The 26875-nt window shown below is 40.6% G+C and overlaps 1 protein-coding gene across 1 annotated transcript in view; it reads left to right on the top strand.

Moving 5' to 3' along the window:
• The window catches only part of MOCOS (molybdenum cofactor sulfurase), a 1002829-nt gene that overhangs the window by 523132 nt on the left and 452822 nt on the right, over positions 1-26875 (top strand). Inside the window, exon 6 of the mRNA XM_073630796.1 lies at positions 8424-8623. Within this exon, the coding sequence (XP_073486897.1) occupies positions 8424-8623 (200 nt within the window). The remainder of the gene's footprint in view (positions 1-8423; positions 8624-26875) is intronic.

Raw genomic sequence — 26875 nt, 5'->3', positions numbered from 1 at the left:
TTGGCGAAAGCAGGTTGATTCCACATTACTTTAAGTAAGACACATTCTATTTCAACGTGGCACCCCTAGTTTAGTGAGCTATGGGGCCCATGGATGCACCTGTGTGCATAGAGGGACCTGAGTACCATGAAGTATGCTCTTTGGTTACCGGTGTATTCCTTTTGATTAATGTGTCTTACTGATATCCTGACATTTTCCTAAGCGTTTATATAAGGTGGTTGTTACTCTGTGTGCCTGTATTGAAGGAATGTACGACTGCTACCGATTTATTGTGTTTGGTCATTGTTTTTTCGTTTTTGTTGTTTTTCGTTTTTTGTACCACTGAAAAACTTTTAAGAAAAAGTAATTTGTTAAAAAAAAAAAAAAAAAAATGTTTTTAGGCTTAATACCACTTTAACCCCTTACAGCCGGAACCTGCCTGCCCTTTAAGGGCTTTAGAATGCTGAGAGGTGGGGCTTATGGTCATGTGACTGCAGTGATTGGCAGTCACAATGGCCACAGGATCGGAAAGCTCCTGATCGCATGCAGCGTACCTGAGCTTTCTGTTAACTGTACTGGGAGTGCACAGGGCATGCTCTCTCGGCACAACCCTATTGGCGCTATTGCACGCAAATATGTGTCTGCATGGCGCCAAGGTTGGGGCAAAAATAACAGGCACTGTGCCATTCAGGCACTGGTCCCTGCTTTTGGCACTTCCCTTTCCCTTATGACTGCATTGATTAGTCACAGCACACTCTTCAAACCATGGTCAGCATGGTCCATTGTCATAGGTGCTTCTGCACATGCAGTGGAGATTTCCATCTTTGCAAAGACAGGCAAATCAGTTGGTGTTCCAGTATGTTAATGCATGTTGCACTACAAATAGAAAGAGAGGCGCTTCAGCTCTTTGAATTGCAGGCTGCCCCAGGTTTACTTTTTTTGTTCATGTGGGTGGGTTAGTGCTTTGTTGCTGTTGCCCACCCTTCACTTGGGCTGTTTTAGGACATTCTAATTGTCTATAAACGAATACAGACCCTGTATCCCTGTCAGGACACAGTTCTGGCGACCACCAGCAGGAGTTTCCCAGCAGCCAGGCTATCCGATGTGGGCTGCTGGGAGGTATTTAAAAACTGAGATTCAGTGCTTCAGTGTTCTTCCTGTGAGCCATGTCTCTGCCTGACCTCCTGGTTCCTGTATCTGCTCCAGTACCTGATCCTGAGACTAGCTTCTGTGACCTGCTCCCTGCTTTCAGCACCTTGCTCACTGCTCCCCTTGTTTCCTATCCCAGTCCTGACCTTGCACTGCTCACTTCAATTCAGCCCCTGAATTCAGCCCCTGAATTTATTCCCTGAAGAAGGAATTATGTATTTATACCTATATTCCGTAACATGTTGGGATTATTGTGATTACACACTCCACTTGATCTCGTTTTGAGATCACCTGTGTGTTCCAGAATCTAGCTGCTGCTTATTGATCGAATCTGACTTAATTGTTTTTAGGTGTTCATACCTGTGTATCAACCTTAATATCATTTGTACCCAATAAATGTTGTACTTTTTTTACACAATGTCACTTCTTTAAGTTCTGGTTTACCTCCTTTGCAAGTACAATCCCTGGGGCACCTCTCTTTGCAATTTCTTCTGAAATTGGGATGTGGCAAAGGTTTCCAGTGTTACACTTATTGGTGGTTTCCCTCCATATTATTTTGTACTGCGTATGTGTGCTCCCTCCACTTGTACATAGTTAGGTTATTGTTTGGGTTTCTGTACTGTTATATTTATTTTGTCATTTTACATTGGTTATGGTTTACTGGTGTTGGTTTTGTAAGTTTTTTATTTGTTTAAATAAACTTTGTTTAATCTCATTTAGCCTGGTTCCTGATTTCTTAAGATACAGCCCTCTGAGCTGGTCATCCTTGCTGGTCTCTTACAGTCCCTTATTGAAAGATAAAGAAATCAGGAATGTTTGCTTACCATAACATCCATTTCTTGAGGTTCATTAACAGACACAGGATCTATTGTAGTTTATAGACAATTCTGGGGTTTTTACCTGGCTGGCCAACGGCTTTTAGTGTTTGCCAGTGCCCAATTACTCCTGAAGCTGGCATTATAACCCATTTTCTATGAATTACTACTGATCATGTGTCCCTTACTACATGTGAAGCAATGGATACTGTAAGTACAAAAATCCTGTTTTCCTTTAACAATGGGTCTAGAATAAGGATAAGGTAAGGTTCGGGCTGAACCCATGGGAACATGTCACATGACAGCAGGTTGCTGTTTCAATTCGCCTTTTTTCCACCTAAATGCATTATTTTACATTTTTTTTCTACATTAAAACCTCATTTTCCATATAGTTGCCCACCCCATTAATTTGTTCATATCTTCTTGCAAGGTTTCCACATCCTGCGGAGAAGTTATTGCTCTGCTTAGCTTAGTATTGTCCGCAAATACAGAGATTGAACTGTTTACACCATCCTCCAGGTCATTTATGAACAAATTAAATAGGATTGGTCCCAGCACAGAACCCTGTGGGACCCCACTACCCACCCCCGACAATTCCAAGTATTTCCCATTTATCACCACCCTCTGAACTCGCCCTTGTAGCCAGTTTTCAATCCATTTACTCATCCTATGGTCCATGCCAATGGACTTTATTTTGTACAGTAAACGTTTATGGGGAACTGTGTCAAATGCTTGTGCAAAATCCAGATACACCACATCTACGGGCCTTCCTTTATCTAGATGGCAACTCGCCTCCTCATAAAAGGTTAATAAATTGGTTTGGCAAGAATGATTCTATATGAATCCCTGCTATTACTGCTAATGATACCATTTTCATTACTAAAATCTTGTATATAGTCCCTTATCATCCCCTCCAAGAGGTTGCATACTATTGATGTTAGGCTAACTGGTCTGTAATTCCGAGGGATATATTTTGGGCTCTTTTTAAATATTGGTGCTACAATGGCTTTTCTCCAATCCGCTGGTACCATTCCAGTCAGTAGACTGTCAGTAAAAATTAGGTGGTCAATGGTCTGGCAATTACTTTACTGAGTTCCCTAAGCACCCTTGGGTGCAAGCCACCTGGTCCCGGTGATTTATTAATGTTAAGTTTCCCAAGTCTAATTCTAATTCTGTCCTCTGTTAGCCATGAGGGTGCTTCCTGTGATGTGTCATGAGGATGAACACTGCAGTTTTGGTTACTGAAGCCCCCCCGATTCCCTCGGGAAGACTGAGGAGAAGAATAAATTCAATACCTTCGCCTTCTCCCCATCCTTTGTAACCAGATGTCCTTCTTCATTCTTTATGGGGCCAATATGGTCTGTCCTCCATTTTTTTACTGTTTATTGACACACACAGTACGGCTCAGCCCTGCCCTCTGCTCCCTCAAAACTGGATTTGATTGACAGAAGCATGAGCCAATGGCTCCCACTTCTCTCACGGAGTCCAGTGAAGAGGGAGAGAGCAGTGCCGCTGGACTGAGATCAGGCTCAGGTAGGTATTTGGGGGGGGAGCTGCACTTACATGCAGAGAATGTATTGAGGTAAAAAACATTTAGCCTTTACAACCACTTTATATAAGCGTGCAAAAAAAGGGATTTTTGTACTCACCGTAAAATCTATTTCTCTGAGTTCATCGTCGGACACAGCACCTCCTTAATCTTGACCATAGGGTTATATCGCCTCCGCAGGAGTAGGACTAGGCAGAACAAAAAACACCTGGCTATGCCCATGGGCTGTCCCCAGTAGGTATATAACCCCCTCCCTGCTCTAGGTATTCAGTTTAGTAGCAAGCAGTAATAGAAGTATCAAAAACTCCATAGAGGGGTTGGTGCTGTGTCCGTCAAACTCAGAGAAATTCATTTTACGGAGAGTACAAAAATCCCATTTTCTATTTCGTTCATCGACGGACACAGCACCTCCTTAATATTGACCATTGAGACATCCAAACACAGCGCCAAAGAAAAATGAGGGGTGGGCAAAATAATCCAAGGCTAACCACAAAATCCCTAACCAGGACACAGGAGCCTTAACTGGATCACAGAAGCCTCATCTGAAAAATAAAAATTTGAATAAAAACAACCCTGAAGAGGGAGACCCCTCTTTAAACGGGAGCCTGCAAAACCTTGTGGCCAAAAGAGGCATCCGCAGATGCCAAAATAGCTAATTTATAGAATTTAGTGAAGGTATGCACTGATGACCAAGTGGCTGCCTTGCAAACCTGTGATATTGACGCTTGATGACGGAAGGCCCAAGAAGTACTAAGAGCCCGAGTAGAATGCGCCGTGACAGGGAAAGGAGGAACCTGACCCTTAATAAAATTGGCCTGAGTCAAGTCTGTCTGATCCATCTGGAGCTGGTAGCCAAGGAAGCGGCCAGTCTTTTCCTTGGTCCCTGTGTAACCAAAAAAAGTAAGCCTGACCTCCGGAAGGACTCAGTGGCTGCCAGATACACCCAAATTGCACTAACCACATCCAAGTTATGCAAAGCAAATTCCTTGGGATGAGGCCGCTTGGGACACAAGGACAGCAACACAATGTCCTCATTCAAATGGAAGTCAGAGACAACCTTGGGCAGAAATGACAAACAGGGACGAAGAACCACTTTATCCCTATGGAGTACTACGACAGGATAATGCCAAATAATGCCGAACCCAGCAGGCCAAGGTAATAGCTGCCAAGAATGCCACCTTCTGGGACAACGTAGGTAAAGGAATGTCCCGAATATTCTCAAATTGAGGTTTTGATACCGATAGTACTAAGTTTAAATCCCATGGCAAAAAAAGAGACTGTACAGGCGGAGCCACATGCCGGACTCCTTAAATGAAGGTACGAACTAAAGAGTGAGTGGCTAGGGATTGCTAAAAAAAGACTGCTAAGGCAGACACCTGGCCCTTGATGGTACTCAAGGCCAACTTCTGATGAACGCCCCATTGAAGAAAAACTAAGATCCGAGCCACAGAAAAGGATCAAGGATGAACGCCAATCGACTCACTCCAAGAAATGTATGCTTTCCACGTACAATGATATATTTTACTAGGAGTCGACTTCCTCGCCTTCACCATAGTAGGGATCACTGATCCCGACAGACCTCTATCTCTCAGTACCTGGCTTTCAATGGCTAAGCCATTAAAACCAGTAAGACTAAGGCAGGATGGAAGCTCAGCCCTAGGTACAACTGGTCCTCTGAGAGGTTGTTTCCAATGGCCACCAGAATGACCAGAAGACTTTCCCCCTCGGTCCTTCGCAGGCACCGCAGAAGAGGACGGTGTTGGCCCCTCAGTGGCACTAAGACAAATGTGGCGTCTAACAGAGGAACCTGCGAGATTGCCACGAGTCTCAGTTACTTCCTGTTGAACTGAAACTGCTGAAAGGGCCGACGTTTGAGAAGAAAAACTGCTGACCTTGTCAGCATTCACTTCAGAGTCAGACCCGGGTAACCCAATTTCCTGGATGGTGCTAGAGGGGACCTTGGGTAGTTCAGACGTCACCCGAACCTTTACAGGAATTATTCCCCCACAAGGAGACACGGGACCTCCTGAAGTGGACAAACTCTGTCCCCCTTCTGTCCCCAGGTGGTCTTCTCCAGGCCACCTGTTGATTGAAGTTGGGTCCTCCCTGCTGACTGCCCATTTACCTACCGGACGGAGCCATCCTGTTTTGCCTTTCTCCACATGGTGAAGTCATACTAGGACGGTATCACTGACCGGGCACCTGGTTTATTTACAAGCTGATTTACAGCTTGCCTTTGGAAAGCGTGGAATTTACCTGGTGGTGGATTTTTCACACAGTGTCATCTGATTAATTGTTAAGCCTTATTGCACCCTTATTGGATATCATTGGGATTTTACATTTGGACTTCATTTCACTGCTGGGACTTTTTATTGTTTTATTACTTCTTTTATAATCACTTGGGTTGTTTCAGTGTTTATTTCCAACACATATGTGGGTCCTTCAGGGATCTATCTATATATTATTTCACCTGTTTGTAGCGCAGTTCACGTTTATTTATTATTTACCTATTTGTGCATATCTCACAATTTTAGAGCTGCAGCTTTTTTTCTTGTAGTACATGTTTTTGTGTTAGCGCGGTAATCCTTCTCTTTTGATTTATACACCCTTAATGATGTCATCCAGGGTAGCCCCAAACAGGCGGTCACCTTAGAAAGGGCAGATCAATAAGAGCTTTCTTAGAGGCTTGGTCTGCGAACAATTCTTAAGCCACAGCACACAACTAATCACCACTGCTGAAATAGAAAGCTTTGACAGCACAGGAGCTGCATCCAAGGCTGCATAACAAATATACTGCAGCCCATGGACCAACTGGTCCGCTAAATCAACATAAGCAGCGGGAACCTGTTCATTACCCAGACCCTGGTGCAAAAGTTTGGCCCATTCAGTTAGGGTCTGCGGCACCAGGACCAATGCCAAGACTGGACGCAATGCCGAACCAGCTATAGTAAACATGCTGCATGCCCAAGGCCTCCACTTTCCTGTTAGCTGGGTCCTTAAAGGAAGGGGATTCCTCTACTGGGATCATGGTTGCTTTATTCAACCTGGAAACAGGGGGGTCCACCACTGGTGGGGTAGTCCACTTTTTTAAAAGTGATTCTTCAAATCTATTAACCTTCTATGAGGAGGTGAGTTGCCATCTAGATAAAGGAAGGCCCGTAGACGTGGTGTATCTGGATTTTGCACAAGCATTTGACACAGTTCCCTATAAACATTTACTGTCCAAAATAAGGTCCGCTGGCATGGACCATAGGGTGAGTACATGGATTGAAAACTGGCTACAAGGGTGAGTTCAGAGGATGGTGATAAATGGGGAATACTCGGAATGGTCGGGGGTAGGTAGAAGGGTCCCACAGGGTTCTGTGCTGGGACCAATCCTATGTAATTTGTTCATAAACGACCTGGAGGATGGGGTAAACATTTCAATCTCTGTATTTGCGGACAATACTAAGCTAAGCAGGGCAATAACTTCTCCGCAGGATGTGGAAACTTTACAAGAAGATCTGTATAAATTAATGGGGTGGGTAACTACATGGCAAATGAGGTTTAATGTAGAAAAATAATGCATTTGGGTGGCAAAAAATGAATTGGAACAGCAACCTGCTGTCATGTAACATGTTCCCATGGATTCAGCCCGAACCTTAGCTTATCCTTACTCCAGACCCATTGTTAAAGGAAAACAGGATTTTTGTACTTACTGTATCCATTTCTTGACATGTAGTTAGGGACACACTATCATCAAAAAAATGAATGCAAGCTATACACTAGGGGGAGAACCTCTGGGGGAATCCAGGATGGAAAAGGACCTGGGGGTCCTAGTAGATGATAGGCTCAGCTATGGTATGGAAGACCTTAGTTATGAAGAAATGTTGCGAGCACTGGACTTATTGAGAGGGGATATGATTTCAATTTACAAATACCATAATGGTAACCCCACAATAGGGATTTTTGCGGAAGGGAGTTTAACAAGACACGTGGCCACTCATTAAAATTGGAAGAAAAGAGGTTTAACCTTAAACTAAACTACGTAGAGGATTCTTTACTGTAAGAGCGGCAAGGATGTGGAATTCCCTTCCTCAGGCAGTGGTCTCAGCGGGGGGGGGGGGGGGGCATTGATAGTTTCAAAGAACTATTAGATAAGCACCTGAAGGACTGCAACATTACAGGGATATACAATGTAATACACACACATAGGATGGACTTGTGTCTTTTTTCAACCTCACCTACTGTGTAACTATGTAACCCTCTTTACAAAAGTCGATACCACTATCTAGGCACTGAACCCAAGAAGATTTGCAATTAAGCAGACCTTTATCTACTGTACATGTTAGAATTCATTTTTTTTTTGTTTTTTTTTGTGCATCTTAGAATTTTTCTTTTTTTTACCTTTGATGATAAAAAAAAAAAAGAAGGGATAATTCATCTAACCTGCACTGTCCATCCAAGTATTCGTCCATTTATGAATTATCATTATCCCAGATATGGTATTCCAGATCTCGAGCTGCGCATCAAATTTTTAATTGCATTGCAGAGATGTCTGATATATTCAGATTTTTTTTTAACATAAAGTTTATTTAACTTTAACAAACAAAGAAATAAATCAAGGTACAAATACAAATCAGACAGTAGTCATATATTAATAGTATAGACAATACCAAGAAAGGTAAGTATAGTGACTGTGATAGACAGTAAAGTTACAACCGGTGACTGTAGTAGCTAATTAGTGGACCATAGATACCGACTGGATGGGGGATATTCAGAATTCAGAATGTGAAGTATGTGAACCTGAAACATTTTTTTTTTAACCCTGCCTTATTTTGTGTCAGCATGCTTTCTTCAGGAGCTAACTTTACTCTGTGTGACGAACATTAATAAATCCAATGTTCTCAATGTAAAAAGAGAAATTAAATTAATATACATTTATTTTGTAGGAGGAATGGAGAAGATTAGAAATCATACCCATGCTTTGGCAAGGTACACCTACTCTGTGCTGTCGGCTCTACGTTATGCTAATGGAGAACCTGTAATACAAGTCTACACTGATACAGAGGTTAGGACTTACGATGTGCAGGGTCCTATCATTAATTTTAATGTGCTGGATGAAAATGGAGACATAATCGGCTACTCTCAGGTACATATTTTTCAAGGTTCACATCAGGCATTAGCCACCATCTGTGAAATTGTTTTTCTATTATTGATTGCAGTACATTATTCATTTTTCCTGTATTTTATTTTTCAAGTTTAAACACAATGTTGACTATAAACGTACATCTACAAAAGAAACATTCTTTCTAGTTATGAAGTAATATACATTTCTTTTTTATTGAGTGTGTTAGTCCAATAGAACTACCTATGCAGTCTACACACATATTGGATTAACAGTTAAATGTTCTTGCTTGCAGTCATCCTTTCTTTAAAATAATGTCAGTGTGTTTTTTCGTTTGTACAGCAAATTATCCAGAAAGAAAAGTATTTGTAGAAGTGACCTAGTTGGGTTTAATGTTTTTTTCTGGAACAAGATTATATTTATGGGGTGATTGCCTTCAGCCTAATTAGTATTTATAGCATATCATGAATACTTAAAGAGGTTGTAAAGTCACATCTATTAATTACTTTGATCCTCTGTTTTAGGTCCATGTTTAGTACAGTGTGTGTGTTTTCTTAAAATTATAATGCTGCACAATGCTGCTGTGCAGTCATGTGTCCTCTCTCTGCTTCCCTTCCTGATTTAAGAGACTACAGTGGTAGCTGCGAAGAATAGTATTACTCAAGGCAGGAGGAGAAGGGAGAGAAGGAGAGGAGATCAGCTTCACAGTTCACACACAGTCTACGGAAATGACAGGCAGAGAGGGAGGAGGAGTGGGTGAGATGCAGAGACGCTGAGGAGGGAGCAGGATGAGGGAGGCACGTAATCTGACCATGCTATCACAGATCAGAAGCCATGATTAGCGTGGTCAGTACACACAGGGCAACACAGGAACAGGCAGGATCAACCAGGTTATGTACAACATGGAAATGGCTGATTGACATTGCAAAAGCACTATGCTATATATGATGCCTTAAAGGGACAGGAGCTTCTTTTTTTTTAGGGTTACAACCACTTTAACCACTTGCCGACCGGGCCATAGCTGAAAGATGGCTGCAGTGCGGTCGGATAGTTCTGGGTGGACGTCCATGGACGTCCTCCCAGAATACTGCTCTCGCGCGCCCCCTGGGGCGCGCACCCGAGAACTTTCGTGACCACCGGGTCCAGAGGACCCGGCGCATCACGGATCACGGTAAACGGCCGCTGATCGCTCGTTACAGTGCGAGGGGAGAGGGGGAGGGATCGGATGGCAGCACCGCTGTGGGCTGCATGTGTAGTGCCCACAGCGCTGCTCAGTGACAATTGCAGTCACATCCATCCATCCCTCCATGCTCAGCCATCCCTGCAATATACCCTGCAATACTCTGCATAATACCCTGCAATACTCTGCATAATACCCTGCAATACTCTGCATTATACCCTGCAATACTCTGCATTATACCCTGCAATACTCTGCATTATACCCCGCACTACTCTGCATTATACCCGGCACTACTCTGCATTATACCCGGCACTACTCTGCAATATACCCGGCAATACTCTGCAGTATACCCTGCAATATACTCAGCAATATACCCTGCAATATACCCAGCAATACTCTGCAATATACCCAGCAATACTCTGCAATATACCCTGCAATATGCCCAGCAATACTCTGCATTATACCCGGCACTACTCTGCAATATACCCGGCAATACTCTGCAATATACCCAGCAATACTCTGCAATATACCCAGCAATACTCTGCAATATGCCCAGCAATACTCTGCAATACCCCGCAATACTCTGCAATTTTTAACCAGTTCCCGCCCACAGTCATATGACGTCCTTGACTTTGAGCGGCGATATCTGAATGATGCCTGAAGTTACAGGCATCATTCAGATATTAGCTTTTTCAGCCGGCGATTTCCTACACCATAAGAATGATCATAGCGGCTGTTCCACTGCTTGATCGTTCTTATGGGAGGTGAGAGGGGATGCCCCCCCCTTCCCGCCACCCTCCGGTGCTTCTACCGACTCACCGCTACGATCGAAGCCAAGATCGTTTTTTTTTTTTTTTATTTCAGGCTTCCCAGCCTAGAGGTGAGATGTGGGGTCTTATTGACCCCATATCTCACTGTAAAGAGGACCTGTCATGCCATATTCCTATTACAAGGATGTTTACATTCCTTGTAATAGAAATAAAAGTGATCAAAAAATTTTTTTGGGGGAAAAAAGTGTCAAACTAAAATAAATAAAGTAAAATAAACAATAAAAAATAAAAAAAAATTTTTAAAGCGCCCATGTCCGTGTGCTCGCATGCAGAAGCGAATACATACGTAAGTCCCGCCCACATATGAAAACGGTGTTCAAACCACACATGTGAGGTATCACTGCGAACGTTGGAGTGAGAGCAATAATTTTGGCCCTAGACCTCCTCTGTAACTCAAAACATGTAACCATGTCGACGTTTGGCACCATTCCATGAGAGTGTGCAATTTTGAAGGGTGACATGTTAGGTATCTATTTACTCGGCGTAACTTCATCTTTCACATTATGCAAAAACATTGGGCTAACTTTACTGTTTTGTTTTTTTTTTAAAGCACAAAACTGTTTTTTTCCCCAAAAAAACGCGTTCGAAAAATTGCAGCGCAAATACCGTGCGAGATAAAAAGTTGCAACAACCGCCATTGTATTCTCTAGGGTCTTTGCTAGAAAAAATATATATATAATGTTTTGGGGTTCTATGTAATTTTCTAGAAAATAAATTATTATTTTTACATGTAGGAGAGAAATATAAGAATTGGCCTGGGTGCTCCAGAACGCCTAGAGGTGCTCCGTGCATGTTGGGCCTCTGTATGTGGCCACGCTGTGTAAAAGTCTCACACATGTGGTATCGCCATACTCGGGAGTAATAGCAGAATGTGTTTTGGGGTGTAATTTGTTGTATGCATATGCTGTGTGTGAGAAATAACCTTCTAATATGACAATTTTGTGAAAAAAAAAAAGAAAAAAAAAATCTTGATTTTGCAAAGAATTGTGGGAAAAGATGACAATTTCAAAAAAACTCACCATGCATCTTTTCAAATACCTTGGAATGTCTTCTTTCCAAATAGGGGTAATTTGGGGGGTATTTGTACTTTTCTGGCATGTTAGGGTCTCAAGAAATTAGATAGGCCGTCAGTACTTCATTTGTGATCAATTTTCAGATATTGGTACCATAGCTTTTGGACTCTCTAACATTCACAAAGACCAAATAATATACACCAAGTTGTACTTATTTTTACCAAAGATATGTAGCAGTATAAATTTTGGCCAAAATTTACGAAGAAAAATTACTAATTTGCTAAATTTTATAACAGAAACAAAGAAAAATTCATTTTTTTTAACCAAATTTTCAGTCTTTTTTCTTTTATAGCGCACAAAATAAAAAACCCAATGGTGATTAAATACCACCAAAAGAAAGCTCTATTTGTGTGAAAAAAAGGACAAAAATTTCATATGGGTAAAGTATTGTATGACTGAGGAATTGTCATTCAAAGTGTGAGAGCACCGAAAGCTGAAAATTGGTCTGGTTAGGAAGCGGGTTTAAGTGCCCAGTGGTCAAGTGGTTGAAGCCAAAGTCAAGGTTTCCTGTCAATTTAATTTTTTTTCAGCCAAGCTGGCCAAAGTGAGATATTTCCATTACTAGGTTATTTAGTCGCTTTGAACACTGTATCATACTGTAGTAACATCAGCTACATACAGTAGGCAGCGCTACATTCAGTGTGACTTCTTGCCAGAAAAAAAATGAGTTGGACTGAGTGTTTTCCACCCATTCAAAGGAAACCTTGCATTTGTATCAATATATACTGTACAAAGTTAAGTTTCTTCTGAATGGTCAGTGTGGTTAAGCAGGTAGCCGATGTTGCAGTCAGCCAGAGAAAGCTTTGGATTCATTCATAAAAATGCAAGGCTTCCTCTAAATTGCTGGGAAGTGCTTAGCCTGACTCGATGGGATGGGAAGTTGCCTGTACAGCTGCATACTATATGTAGTTGATGCTACGACCGTATGACACAGTGCTCACAGCAGACAAATAACTCAATATTGGAAATAGTTTATTTAGGCCAGCTTGGCAAAAACAAATGTAGCCCTCGTTTAGGGGGCTATGAGAAATGACCCTCCACAAACAGGATAGTGCGCTAAACCTGTAGTTAAATAAGACAACCAGAACCTTCACTAACTGGAAGAGTGGGTTTTATAAAGATGGCAGTGCCTCCACTTAGGACAGGGCCTCTGAACGGGGGGGTTTCCTTCATGGGAAATTAACCAGTAATCGAATCAAAGTTATTGGGAGCAGAGAAACTACTGCAACCAGCATATAACAGTATGGAAATAATACAAGCTTTATATAAGAGAGATGACTAATCGTACATACATCCAATGAACAAATGGGTAAAAAGTATTATCAGTAAAGAGCCCAAAAAGAGTCCTTGTGGAATTGTACATATATACCCGGGTATATATCCACTTCCCACCCAGGCTAATTCTGACATTTCTCTCCTACATGTAAAATTCATCATTTTTTTGCTAGAAAATTACATAGAACCCCCAAACCTACTATTAGATAAAAAAAAAAAAACAACTTCAATGGTTTTAATTTTATTTCCATAAATGCACATTAGTGAAATCATCAAATCATTATTTATAATAATTCTTATCATTTGCATTATAAAAATTACATATATTAGCGTTTGTTGTGCCAAGGTAGATTTTTCATTACAAATGGGCTGCCAATGCAACACTATGGATCAAAAATGTACATAACCCTTTTTTTAGCATTGCAGTGCCCCACAATACGTGATTTGTGTGTTGTGCACTGTGGCACCTTGTGCATGGTGCTATACTGCATAGGGTATTGAGATACCTTTCACAATCAATGGCACTGCCATGCACTATGCTTATGTTGCCATGTGTCACAGTAATCAACACATTTTACAGCATATTGCTGCAACACATGAGTGACTAGTGCCTTAAAGAATCCCTTCTGCAACATGGGAAATGGCCAAGTTTTGCATGTCACCAGAGAAAACATTAGACTCCATCAATAACCTGTGTCAAATTAGTTGCTGTATGCACTGCCTATCTTGACGTCCTGGAGTACAGCCAGTTTTTATTCACAACAAACAGTCAAACAGTAGTACATAGCACACTTTACATTCAATACTTTAAACATACATTAAGGATTTTAGCAGTGGCAAAATGAAGGAATTGTCTACCTCCCCTCCACTACTACTACTGGAAAAACAAAATTTAATGATCCCCTACTAAAAATGCTTTACATTAGATTACCATAATAATGACAACAATGTTGTTATAGATCAGTGAAAGGGCAACTCATGTTGCATGCACATTCGTCTCCATGGATATCGTCCTGTAAAAACAGAAAACAAAGAAGGAAACCACCTCCAAACCTCCTAAACTATAGAGAAAAAGAGAAGGGTAACAATGGGATTTTTATTGTACCACATGGAAACAACAAATCCACAACCCATACAACTATATTAAAAGACCTTAAAAGCAATTAGAGTAACACCATCAATATATACCAACATTGTTGAATATACTTTGCCTGACTTTATATATGTGAGATGGTCACAATTTCATAGACTACATGAAGTCACCTATGGCACTAAAGGTCAACGTGTTTTGTGACTGTGCACTTCTTCAAGACCCACGCCACAGAATCTCCATGAATCATGGTTTACTGATCTAGGGACCTAAGGCAAATGACCATATAGAGTACCAAAAACCAGCGAGTGAAAAAAATCATATAAAACTGCTAATATGATAAAGAGAAGGGAGGAAGGACACAAAAGTACAACCCAAAAAATCGGTGATATTATCTAGATCAGCAGGACACTGATGTATGCAGCCCAAAACACCCTTCAAACTACTGTAAAAAGAGATTTCTTCCCCAGGCAAAAAAGGTCTTGCTTTCTGACTGGAGTCCTTCTCTTTCTGGTTGTTTGTAACAGGAACTCTGACAATCCTTTTGGTGTTTTTATTTTTTTTTTGCCTGGGGAGGAAATCTCTATGCAGGGTGGAGGGCTTTTTTGGACAGTGTATACGTCCGTGTCCTGCTAGTCTAAATACACAGTGGCACATCCAGAGTGGTCTCTGCAGCAGGTTAACCTCTTTTTGGACCTTATTATTTTCATTTTTTTTGTTAGTTGTACTGTGTATCCCTAATGGAATATATTTTGATGGCAAACATATGAAACATTTCCATTAATGTAAAAGGAAGTATAAAATATACAAGCAAAAGCGTGCCCGTTCATTGAATGGGATTGTTACAGGAAATCACATCACTGCAGTGACAGAAAACAGTAAAGTGCTCTCTGGTACAGTGGGGGCAAGTGCTGAGGCATGCATCAGTACAATGGCAGCAAGCACATGGTGGGCCTTTGTGCAGGGGTGAGTAAAGTGAGGGCAAGCAGAAAGGATAGGGGTCAGCAGAAGTGCTTTAAGTGGTTGTAAAGTCACATCTATTTGATTATTGTATCCTCTGTTTTTAAAACATATTAGATACAGTGTGTGTTTGTTTTGATTTTTTTTATTTATAAAGCTAAATACCTTCATTGCCCAGCTCTGCTGTGTGGTCACATGTCCTCCCTCTGCTCTACTTTTTGATCTAATGAATACAGTGGGAGGGGCGGAGATTCTCCTCTGATATATGCAAACTAGCAGAGGGAGGACATGTGACCACACAGCAGAGCTGGGCAAAGAAGGTATTTAGCTTTATAATAAAAAAATACACACACTGTACTTATTTTGTTCCTGAAACAGAGGATAAAAGTATAGAATAGATTTTACTTTACCAAAGGGAAGGAGCAGCCTCAGCAGAATACTCAATCAAGGCAGGAGGAGAGGGGAGGGGCAAGGAGGAGGTTGGCTTCACAGTTCACACACAGAGGGGAGATGCAGAAACGTTGAATACACAGCAGGATGAGGAAGGCACATAATCTGACCACACTGTCAGGGATCAGAAACCATGATAGGAGTGATCCATACACACAGGGGAACACAGGAACAGGCAAGATCAACAAGTTATTGAACAACATAGAAATAGATAATTGACATGGCAAAAGCACTATGCTTTATCTTGTGCCTTAAAGGACAGGAACATTTTTTTTTGTAGGGTTTTTGTAGGGTATTCTGGTATGGTGCAGGAAGAGAAGGATAGGGTTCAGCAAAGGTAGTGAGGATGTGTGTGTGTGTATGTGGGGGGGGGGTTGATGTGAAGTAGTGGGGATGTGCTTCCCACTGTGTATGGTTGTTGTGGATGATGCTAGTCTACATTTAACCATGGATGATACTAAGCATATGTGTCAGTGACACTGTTATTACCCTGCCACTACAGCGCATGCACCAGATATTTGCCCCATTTTGTGCTTATCCTTATACTACCCTGATATTGGAACTACCAATATTACTATGGAATCCTTCCAATGCAACAATCATTTTCTATAAGTCCAGCATTCAAGTTTATTCTTTATTTCTTATACTTTTATAGTAAACATTTTATTTAGAATATAATACCACTATTTATCACTCTCTTCCTCCTGAACAATTGAACCTTCTACATTATTATTTTTAAACTCAATTTTACTTCCTATATTCTTCATTTACAATAAGTATAGGATGCACTATGTTTTATATTAACTATATAAAATAATACTACACGCTAAATGTGCCTGAAGTTTTAGAAGCTTCTAAGTTTCCATATTTCATTGACCTATTGAATTCAAGTGTCTTTCTTCTAAGTATTTTAGACACATTATAAAAAAGCCTGATATAAATTTAATGGAAATGAAAGTAAAATAGCGCATTAACAGTGTAACTGTCATAAGGCATTAGAATTAATAAGATCTAAAAAGCTAACAGTTTGTCTCAAAAATTTGCATAATTTACATGGCAGTGAGACTAAAAAAGTAAGCCCCTGATTATTCAACTCCTCCAGTCTTACTAATTTAGCTGTGTGGAGTTGTCGGGTGCTTATGCATAATCTGTAATCATTATTAAAAAATAGGTCATGTTTGTCTTCTTTGCTCACTGTCCTAGATTTTAATGTTATTGATATTTATGTCCAAAATGCCCCTAGATTGTAAACTAATAGAGGCAAGACGCTTTCTACTGTAGTATACTAATCTTGCTCTACATGTTTTACTAAGCAATTGCATATACTGGTCTTTCTGGTAATTTAAATTTATTATTTATGTTTCTTTATTAACCCCCCTGGCGGTATTCCTGAGTGTGGCTCGGGGTGGATTTTCAGTACCAAAAGCGGTAACCCCTGAGCCACACTCGGGATTGCATTGCAGGATCCAGGTACATTTTACTTGCCTTGTCCCCAGGATCCTGTGATGTCTCCCCACTGTGTGAGCAAGCCGTCCTCCGCTCGATCTATCACGGAGCTGAGCTCCGTTCCCTGCGAGCGTTGTGACTGAGAACGGCGCCAAATTCAAAAAGTAAAACACACAATACATATACAGTACACTGTAATCTTACAGATTACAGTACTGTATCACTTTATTTCACATCCCTTTTGTCCCTAGTGGTTTGTCCAGTGCCCTGCATGCAGTTTTATATCATAAATACTGTTCTTTCTGCCTGGAAACTGGAGATTGTCCATCGCAATCAAAACCGTCCCTTTACCTCAAAAGTGGTTTTAGACCAGCTAGAAAACAGCGATAATAAATTAGAATCACTTGCAGAATTGAGGGATAGTGATTTGTGGCGAAATCCGTCAAACACTGAAAGTAATGACAGCGACAATTCTGCAACTGAGCAAATTTCAGTGTTTTTTATTTGATTACATTATTGAATAATTTTTATTATTATAATATTATTTGTTATAATTATTTATAGTAATTTATGATTTTGTTTTTCAAACTTTATCATACCTGGATTGTCTACTAGACTCTTGTTTGGACAGATTTAAGTGAGTTATTCCTAAGAATTACAGGCCTACAATATAAAACGCTTTTAAACACTTAGGCCCCATTCACACCTTAGCATTTTGTAGCTTTAAGGCTGAAGCTACAAAATGCTTGAGGGTAAAAAATCAATTATTCTCTATGGAGATGGTTTTTAGGCAGATTTGGGCGTTTTTCTGCTTTTTGCATTGGTGACCTTTTGACCTGTACAAAAACGTGAAAAAAATCACTCCACTTTCTGCCCGAAAATGCTACACTCAGGTGTGAATGGGGCCTTAGAGCTGCTGTTACTCACCTTTGTATAATTTGAATCGCATAGCACTGTGATAAATGGCTCAATGATGATGATAATAATATTTTAGTGTTATGTCGACACAACTAAATTGCTTATAAAATGGTTTATTATGTTCCCATAATAATTTCATTGAAAAATTAGATCACTAGATCTAACTTGACAATCTCATATAACAAGCTTTTTGTAATATTGTAAAATTAACCCAGGCTTAGATATAGGTGTAGAAGCCAACTCTAATGTATGTATGTATGTATGTACATTATATCTATTACAACAGTAATTAAAGGAGAAGTCAAGCCTAAGCTTGTTTGGCTGTACTTCCGTGGATCACAGGAGTGCAGTTAGTTTTGAACTGCTGTGACCCGTTTTCAGCAGAGAGCGGGCTGAAGTCTGCGCTCTGCTGACTTCACAGAACTCAGTCCAGGCACCGTGTCATCACGACAATGAAAGATGGGATCCGCCAGGTGCCTGGACTGACACCCAGCTCAGCCTCTCAGGGAGCCGCTGAGAGACTGAGCCGGCCGCTCCCAGCCCCTCCACAGCTCAGCGCTCCAATGAGAGAGGAAGAAGCAGCACGGAAAGCTTCTGATTGACGGTCAGCAGCTCTCTGCTCGGAGAACTGTGGGAACCAAGCGATTGGCGGTGTATGATTGCTCGGTTCTCAGTGTAGAGGTGGACTGATGCTGTATCCACCTAGGTAAATATAAATCAGGAAAAAAAAAAAAAAAAAACCCCATACTTCTCTTTTAAGTAATTAAAGTGGTACTAAAACCAAAAGCAAAACCCAAAAAACTTTTGGAGGTTACCTATTCTTAGATGTGATGGCTTCATCAGTGTTCTTTTTTTAGGTTTTCTTTCTTTTATTTTCACCTGGTGATCTGGCCAGTAATGCCCCGTACACACGGTCGGACATTGATCGGACATTCCAACAACAAAATCCATGGATTTTTTCCGAAGGATGTTGGCTCAAACTTGTTTTGCATACACACGGTCGCACAAAGTTGTCGGAAAATCTGATCGTTCTGAACGCAGTGATGTAAAACACGTACGTCAGGACTATAAACGGGGCAGTAGCCAATAGCTTTCCTCTCTTAATTTATTCTGAGCATGCGTGGCACTTTGTGCGTCGGATTTGTGTACACACGATCGGAATTTCCTACAACGGATTTTGTTGTCGGAAAATTTTATAGCCTGCTCTCAAACTTTGTGTGTCGGAAATTCCGATGGAAAATGTGTGATGGAGCCCACACACGATCGGAATTTCCAACAACAAGGTCCTATCACACATTTTCCGTCGGAAAATCCGACCATGTGTACAGGGCATATGTCTGTTTTTTTTCAGCAGAACAAGCTGCTCTGCAGATGTAGCTGTTACAGGGTTAACACAAACCTTTTATTACTGACAAGGGTGCTTAAAATGATCCACATTTATTTATCCCAAAAGGTGGTGTATGCTGTACCTGCTTATGAAATATTAACTGGAGTTCAGCTTTAATTTAGTTAGTGTACCTAAATCTCAGTGCATCTTACCATTTCTTTCCCCCAATTAACAATGCAACTGTCCAAAGGTGCCCCCTGTGCTCCTTTATCTAGAGTGGGGGCACGCTAATGCGGGAGGTGTGTTACTGATCATATCACCAGGTGAAAACAAAGGAGAAAAAAAGCTTAAAAAATTAACTAATGCAGCCATCATATCTAAAGAGTGGTAAGCTGCAAAATATTACATTTTTTATTTTGATTTAATGTTAATTTAACTTTCCATTTGTTTAGCTTTAAAACTTAACTCCATGCTTACTCTGCCTTTTTAATCGTTTATTTGCTCCAAGCTAGCCCAAACTAACTATTTCCTTCACTAACAGATGTGCCGCTGTGTGTGGAGAGGTGGGCGGAGGATGTCACAATCTCCACCTCAGCCAGTCAGAGGAGGCCTTGCGTATATTCATAGAATACAAGTCTTCCTGTGAATGGCTGAGCAGCCCTCAGCCTATTTTAATTTTATTCTGGGAGCGAGACAGGAAGTCTCCATCCTGCTGTCGGAACACAGCATTGTACACTGTATGTAGCTTATACTACATACAGTTTATACAATGTGCCCAGCAGGCACACCTGTTAGTGAAGGAAATTGTTGATTTGGGCAAGTTTTGTCCAAACAAACTACTTAAAGGCACAGTAAACACAAGGCTTTAAAAAGTGATGTCTTTCTTTAGCTGGCTTTGCACCCCACTGCACGCACAAACCACTAGTTAAAATCATTTTATAGGAATGTTGAAAACATTTGTAAAACAAAGATTTCTTTGTAAAACAAAGATTTAATATGAATAGTTGAAAAAAAGATATTAACAAAAACTTATAAACAAAAGTTATAGTTTCGCTTTAAGATAACTGGAAAAGTATTGGGTGGGTTAGGGGCCTTTAACACTAGAGAAGGGCTTATAGATAGCACAGTAGAGACTTTTAAGAAGGTATTCACATGTCTCGTTCCATCACATATCCCAAAAATAGGATGATTTCTTCTCATGTTAATGTAGCACTAACTCTCGGTGGAGCTGCTGGTTTAAGCGGGCTGTTACCTTCACTCTCGATACCTCTGTTTCACCGGCACCGGGTCTAGGGTTCCGTTGAGTTTACCTCTGGACGACATAAGCACCAACACTTGAGTACGTTTTCAATGCTTTATTGAACCAAGTAATGAAGGAAGTAGCAGGAAAGAGGCAGGAGGAAAACTGCAGGGAAGCTCAAATACCTTTCTTTAGGTTTCTTTAGAACATCCTTTAAAGTTGACTACTGTAATTGAATGCAATCCCCTTTGTGTGGGACCCGATCTTTGCCCGCCTAGATAGTCCTCTCTCACTTGCCTAGCAGTCAGTACGTAGCACGAACAAAAGTCTCTGCCACAGACTTGCTTGAAATAAACCTGTACGATCCTCTGCCACAGGATGTATTTGTTCACGATGAATGTCAGACACAGTACTTGGACCTTTAAGCCAACCCGGCAGTACCATGCAGTAAGACTACTTCAGGATACGTCCTCCAACCGAGTCACCAAGCCCCTCTCCAGACCAGCACTCTGCATGATCCTTTCATGACGGGTCCTCCCCTGGGATCTTCTCGGTTGTCCAGCTTCTTCACTCTGGATAGACAGCTCAGGACCATTCCTCGGCTGCTGTGGTAGGCCCCAGACAGGCTTCTGGGCCCACCCACGCGACGCGGGCCTCCGGAACAGAGTACCATGAGGTGGTACTCTAACACATACCTGTCGGCCAGGAGGGCCAGCAGGTGGCTGAAAACGAACCCCTAAACATGGCGTCTGTCCCATAAATACCCTCTCCCAGAATGCAACTCGGAGGACCACCTCCACCGAGTTGTCTCCGGGACAGAGGAGCACTCATCCGCTTTAACACGTTGCTTTTCCAACACCCGCCGATGGTGACAACGACAGCCACCGGCACAATGTGGAACCACACGCAACGTCAGCCAAGCTGGAACAGAGGCAAGTCTAACTTCCTATAACGAGTAATTCACTAAATTTACCTATCAGATGGTAGATCATAAATCTACCAGCGCTACATTAAGATAGTAGACGGAACCATGAAAACCATTTCTTTCCACTCCATTGGCTAACTGTACAAACAAAACTGCTCCTATTAACATATATACAGACTAATATTACAGAGCCATTTATTCCAAACTGCACAATGCTGTTTCAGGCCTGTTAGTCATCATCAGTGTAATGTATTAAGTGAAAAATACTGCGCTGTCACTTAAAACATAAAACAGCAGCCAGCATAGCAAGAGACAATTGCGAGTGAGAAATAACAGATAAATGTGCAATGCTAATAGGAACGTTCACTGAATAGTGAGACCGTATACAGTGATATGAAAACTGAAAATATGCATACTTTATGTACACTTATAATGACACATGTGTAAACACATAAATAAATAATAAACTCAGTGACCGTTCCTATTAGCACTGCTGTTAGTGTAATGTATTAAAACAGTAGCTTCATTGGCATAGGGTAATCTCCAGGGGGTGCTGCTGCTGCATTCATAGAATGTATATTAACATATCCTCTGTATGTGGCATCATGCAAGGGAATGTTTATATACAGGTTGCAGGAGTGAAAAGATTTACTAAGTATGTACATGGGGAAAAGTGTATTTGCTTATTACCATATTCAGACTCTGCTTTCAGCTCAGGAGTATTGCCCAGTGTGTTTTCTTTACTCTTTATTTCAGTGCAAGTCTGGCTTGTTTTTGCTTTTACTGCCACTGTCTCAGTGTAGGATTGTATGCCAACGTTTACCCAATCAAGAACAGCAAACTTTGATAAGGCTATCTGAGACATTCTCTGATAAAGGATGACCACTAGAGGGAGCATTTATAAATCTGTGTATAAATTAAAAAAATCCAATAAATGAAATGGCAAGCCAGCACAAAATGCTGCAATATTTACACAAAATGTATACTCATAAAAAATACACTATAATGTGTACTTTCATTGTGTCCAGCCTTGTCATAAAAATATATTGCAGCAAAAACCCAAGCTAATTTGAAAAAAAAAGCTATTTCTGACCCCAACATTGCATTTTGCTATGTTTCTTTTAAAAAAAAAAAAAAAAAAAATTCATGCTAGATAAAAATAAAATAAAAAATGGTTTATTGAAAGTGTATATAAACCTGAGAACAAAAACTAAATGTTATGCAGCTTACCTTTTATTAGATGTGATGGCTGAATTATTTTTCTTTTTTTACACCCTTTCATCTTTATTTTCACGTGGTAGTACTGCCAGGAACACACATCCTATCCTAGGGTGACAACAGTACTATATCCAGGGGGAGAGGGGTTGTCATCTTAGGAAGAGGGAGTGTCTGGACTATATATCACCTCCCCATCTCCAATACATAGGGGGAAGGTTTCTTGCAGTCAACTGAGATAGCTGGTAACAATGCTAACTGATAACTGTCCTCAGAGGACACAGGAAGTTGTCCGCTCAAAAGATTTGAGACTGGATAAACAGCTTTTTACTTTTATTTTTTAGATATAATAAAATGCTTTCAATGGTATATTTTCAATGGTATATTTAACAGACCATAAGGGAGCAAACAAGAGACATTTATTGTGAGAGTTTACATACACCTTAAGTATAATTGCCATAATGATAAATTATGTTTCACTTATAATAATACATAACAATTTGTTTCATTTTCAAAAAACTACGCATAGAAACGTTCACATTTCAGTAACCATAATGATTAGCATGTAACTCTTTATATAATAAATATGGTATGCTGAAATTAAAGGAATCATTCAAGCTTTTTTTTTTTTACATTATCGGATATATAAATTGATATGTGAAGCAATTACAGTATTGCTGTCACTGACACTTTGTTTTACATAAATATAAATAGATTTTCATGGTCATCAGTTCTATTTATAATGTCCTGCTTTTTGTTTTTATTATAGTTATAACAAAGATTAATTCACACATATGAAATAAATGTGGCTTTGCAAAAATGTTAAGTTATGTATAATACATTTTTATCCAGGCCTAAAATCATGTCTTTCAACTGTAACATTGAATAAAGAGATACTGAGAATCATTGTTTCAAAAAAATAGAGATCACATGTGTATACTGATCTTTAGAGGCAGTGAATTACAGAAAGTGGCACACAAAGCAAAAGCTACTCCATAGTAAAAAAATATTTGCACAGCTTGGGGAAGACTGCATTAACAACTTGCCGATCAGCCACCGCTGTAAACGCTATAACTTTTGCGCAAACCAATCAATATACAATTATTGTGGGTTTTTTTTTTTTTATATATTTTTTTAAAATATGTAGTACAATAGATGTACGCTGAAACTGATGAAGAAATTTGTTTTTTTACATTTAATTATTTTTCTTTTATAGCAAAAAGTTAAAAATATTGTTTTTTTTTCAAAATTGTCAGTCTTTATATGTTTATAGCGCAAAAAAATCAAAACCGCAGAGGTGATCAAATGCCACCAAAGAAAGCTCTATTGGGGGGAAAAAAGGACATCAATTTTGTTTGGGTACAGCGTCACACGACCGTGCAATTGTACTGCTAACTGTCACTGTTTAATATAACCCACTGCATTGATCAAACAGCATGATGTTGGATACAGTAAACTAGGAGCTTTCTGGAATAGTGAAAGTTCTGGGGCACCCCTGGGCACTTCAACTGGAAGCATGATGTAATATGTGTAGTGGGCATGGCCACATTGCCCTGACAGTGGGAGGGATTTAAAGGACCTAAAACATTGCATACATATGCCACAATCTTTGTACCTACAAAATATGCCTTGAGGAGATCCTGTCACTGGTAGAAGTTTTTTTTTTTTTTATTATTTTAATTGTTTTATGAAACATGATGCAGAATTAATAAGAATCAGACACTATCAGGAGTGTTGGTTTTTACTATATTTCAGGTTCCCCTGCAGCTGTCACAGCTCATGCTGTCAGTGCTTGAGCCTCTTGCTGATATGAATGAATGTACTTTTTTTTTTCTGTGGCCCTGATAGTTTTTGAAAAGCTTCTCCAGCATGGTCAGGACCACAGGATGACAAAAAGCGTTCATTCATTCACACTATAAGTTCGGGACTCCTACTTTTAGCCTCTGCATTGTTATTATCAGTGTCCAACTCTGCAGGGATTCATGCTAGTGCTGTGTGAAAGAAGAGAGACCTGGGAGTTATCTTGAAGTAGTGGACGCAAGTCCCTGCAAAGCCACACACTAATGCCCCGTACACACAGTCGGACATTCCGACAACAAAATCGATGGCTTTTTTCCGACGGATGTTGGCTCAAACTTGTCTTGCATACACACGGTCACACAAATCTTGTCGGAAATTCCGAACGTCAAGAACGCAGTGATGTACAACACATACGACGAGCTGAGAAAAATGAAGTTCAAAAGCCAGTGCGGCTCTTCTGCTTGATTCCGAGCATGCGTGGAACTTTGTGCGTCGGAATTGTGTACACACGATTAGAATTTACGACAATGGATTTTGTTGTCAGAAAATTTGAGATCCAGATCTCAAATTTTGTGTGACGGAAATTCCGATGGATAATGTTCAACGGAGCCTACACACAGTCGGAATTTCCAACAACAAGCTCCAATTGAACATTTTCCGTCGGAAAATCCGACCGTGTGTATGGGGCAAAATAATACAGAGCTGAGCACACTTGCTGATTGCTTATAGTATGAATAAATATGTCTCCAGGGACAGAGTGACTGTCCCTGGAGACATAAGGGTCAAAAGATTAAAACGTTTTTTTTAAAAATCATACCTCTAGCAAGCAGCTGAAGCACAGGATGACCCATTGTCGAGTTGTTATTTATTTTGTTATTTTGCTTTTAGGGGAAAAACATCTAAGTAAAAAGTTTTGATCTGCTGACAGGGTTCTCTTTATTTTTTTTAAAGCTCATATATATTTATGGCAGGAAAAGCGCTAAATTCATATATGTATCCATGCCACTCGTTACACTGTTCAAATAATTGTATTCAATAGTATTGTACATAACCCAAGCTATTAAGGATACATCCAGTTAAATGGTTGTCTAAGTGGTCAGAATGATCACATGATCTCTATACAGAATAAGCAGAAATGATTATAAAAGAGTCCTGTGTGGGCGGGAGGACTGATAAGCTCAGCAATGGCATGCAATGCCAAGCTGCTGCTAACAAAGCAAACAGAATATTGGCATGCATTAAAAAGGGGATCAACTCCAAAGATAAAACGATAATTCTCCCACTCTACAAGACTCTGGTCCGGCCTCACCTAGAGTATACTGTCCAGTTCTGGGCACCAGTCCTCAGGAAGGATGTACTGGAAATGGAGCGAGTACAAAGAAGGGCAACAAAGCTAATAAAGGGTCTGGAGGATATTAGCTATGAAGAAAGGTTGCGAGCACTGAACATATTCTCTCTGGAGAAGAGACGTTTGAGAGGGGATATGATTTCAATATACAAATACCATACTGGTGACCCCACAATAGGGATAAAACTTTTTCACAGAAGGGAGTTTAACAAGACTCGTGGCCACTCACTAAAGAATAAAAGGTTTAACCTTAAATTACGTAGAGGGTTCTTTACTGTAAGACCGGCAAGGATGTGAAATTCCCTTCCACAGGCGGGGAGCATCGATAGTTTCAAGAAACTATTAGATAAGCACCTGAACGACTGCAACATACAGGGATATACAATGTAATACTGACATATAATCACACACATTGGTTGGACTTGATGGACGTGTGTCTTTTTTCAACCTCACCTACTATCCTGACATTGATTTGTACAGACTGATGCCCATGGCATATGCAAATTCCTGTGTTTCCCAGGCACAGAGATACAGTATGCTGTATCTTGGTGCTGTATGGCCTTTGAGACTGGGTGAACGAGGCCTAAAACACCCCCCCCCAGGCACACACAAATTACACACACATAACTTATGCATGTGCACTACACACATTGTGGTGACACGTTTTGTGTGTTGGTGTGTGGAGGTACACCAACACACTAAAGCCGGGTACACACTACGTAAAAATGAGCTGTTGTGTTCTGACAAGGGGATGGCCCCCCCGCCAGAACAATCCAATCAGCACTCTCTGCCATTGGCTGAGGGCTCTGATCGGTTGTTGGTCGGGTGCTTGTTTTCCAGCATGCATGTCCGACAGACCGACATACACATGACCCGAATGTCGGCTTTTTTTTTTTTACCGGCCGTTGTCTCCCAACATTTCGACCCGTGTGCATTGGCTTAAGGGGTTGATTTAGTAAAGAGAAAAAGACTTTGCACTTTGCAAAGTGCAGTTGCTCCAGAGTTTTAGTAAATGAGGAGAAGCTCTGCTGGCTTCCATCATCCAATCATGTGCAAGCAAAAATGCAGTTTTTTTTTTCCCTTGCACATGTTTGGGTACTCTTTGCAGAGTGAAGCCTTATCTCTAAGGGCAACTGCACTTTGCAAAGTGCACAGTCTATTTGTCTCTAGTAAATAAATCCTAAGGGTCTATTCCCACC

This window comes from Aquarana catesbeiana, linkage group LG05, assembly GCF_042186555.1.
Source record: "Aquarana catesbeiana isolate 2022-GZ linkage group LG05, ASM4218655v1, whole genome shotgun sequence".
Lineage (NCBI taxonomy): Eukaryota > Metazoa > Chordata > Amphibia > Anura > Ranidae > Aquarana > Aquarana catesbeiana.
The sequence above is the reverse complement of the archived record's forward strand: the minus strand, read 5'-3'. Positions and strand labels throughout refer to the sequence as shown.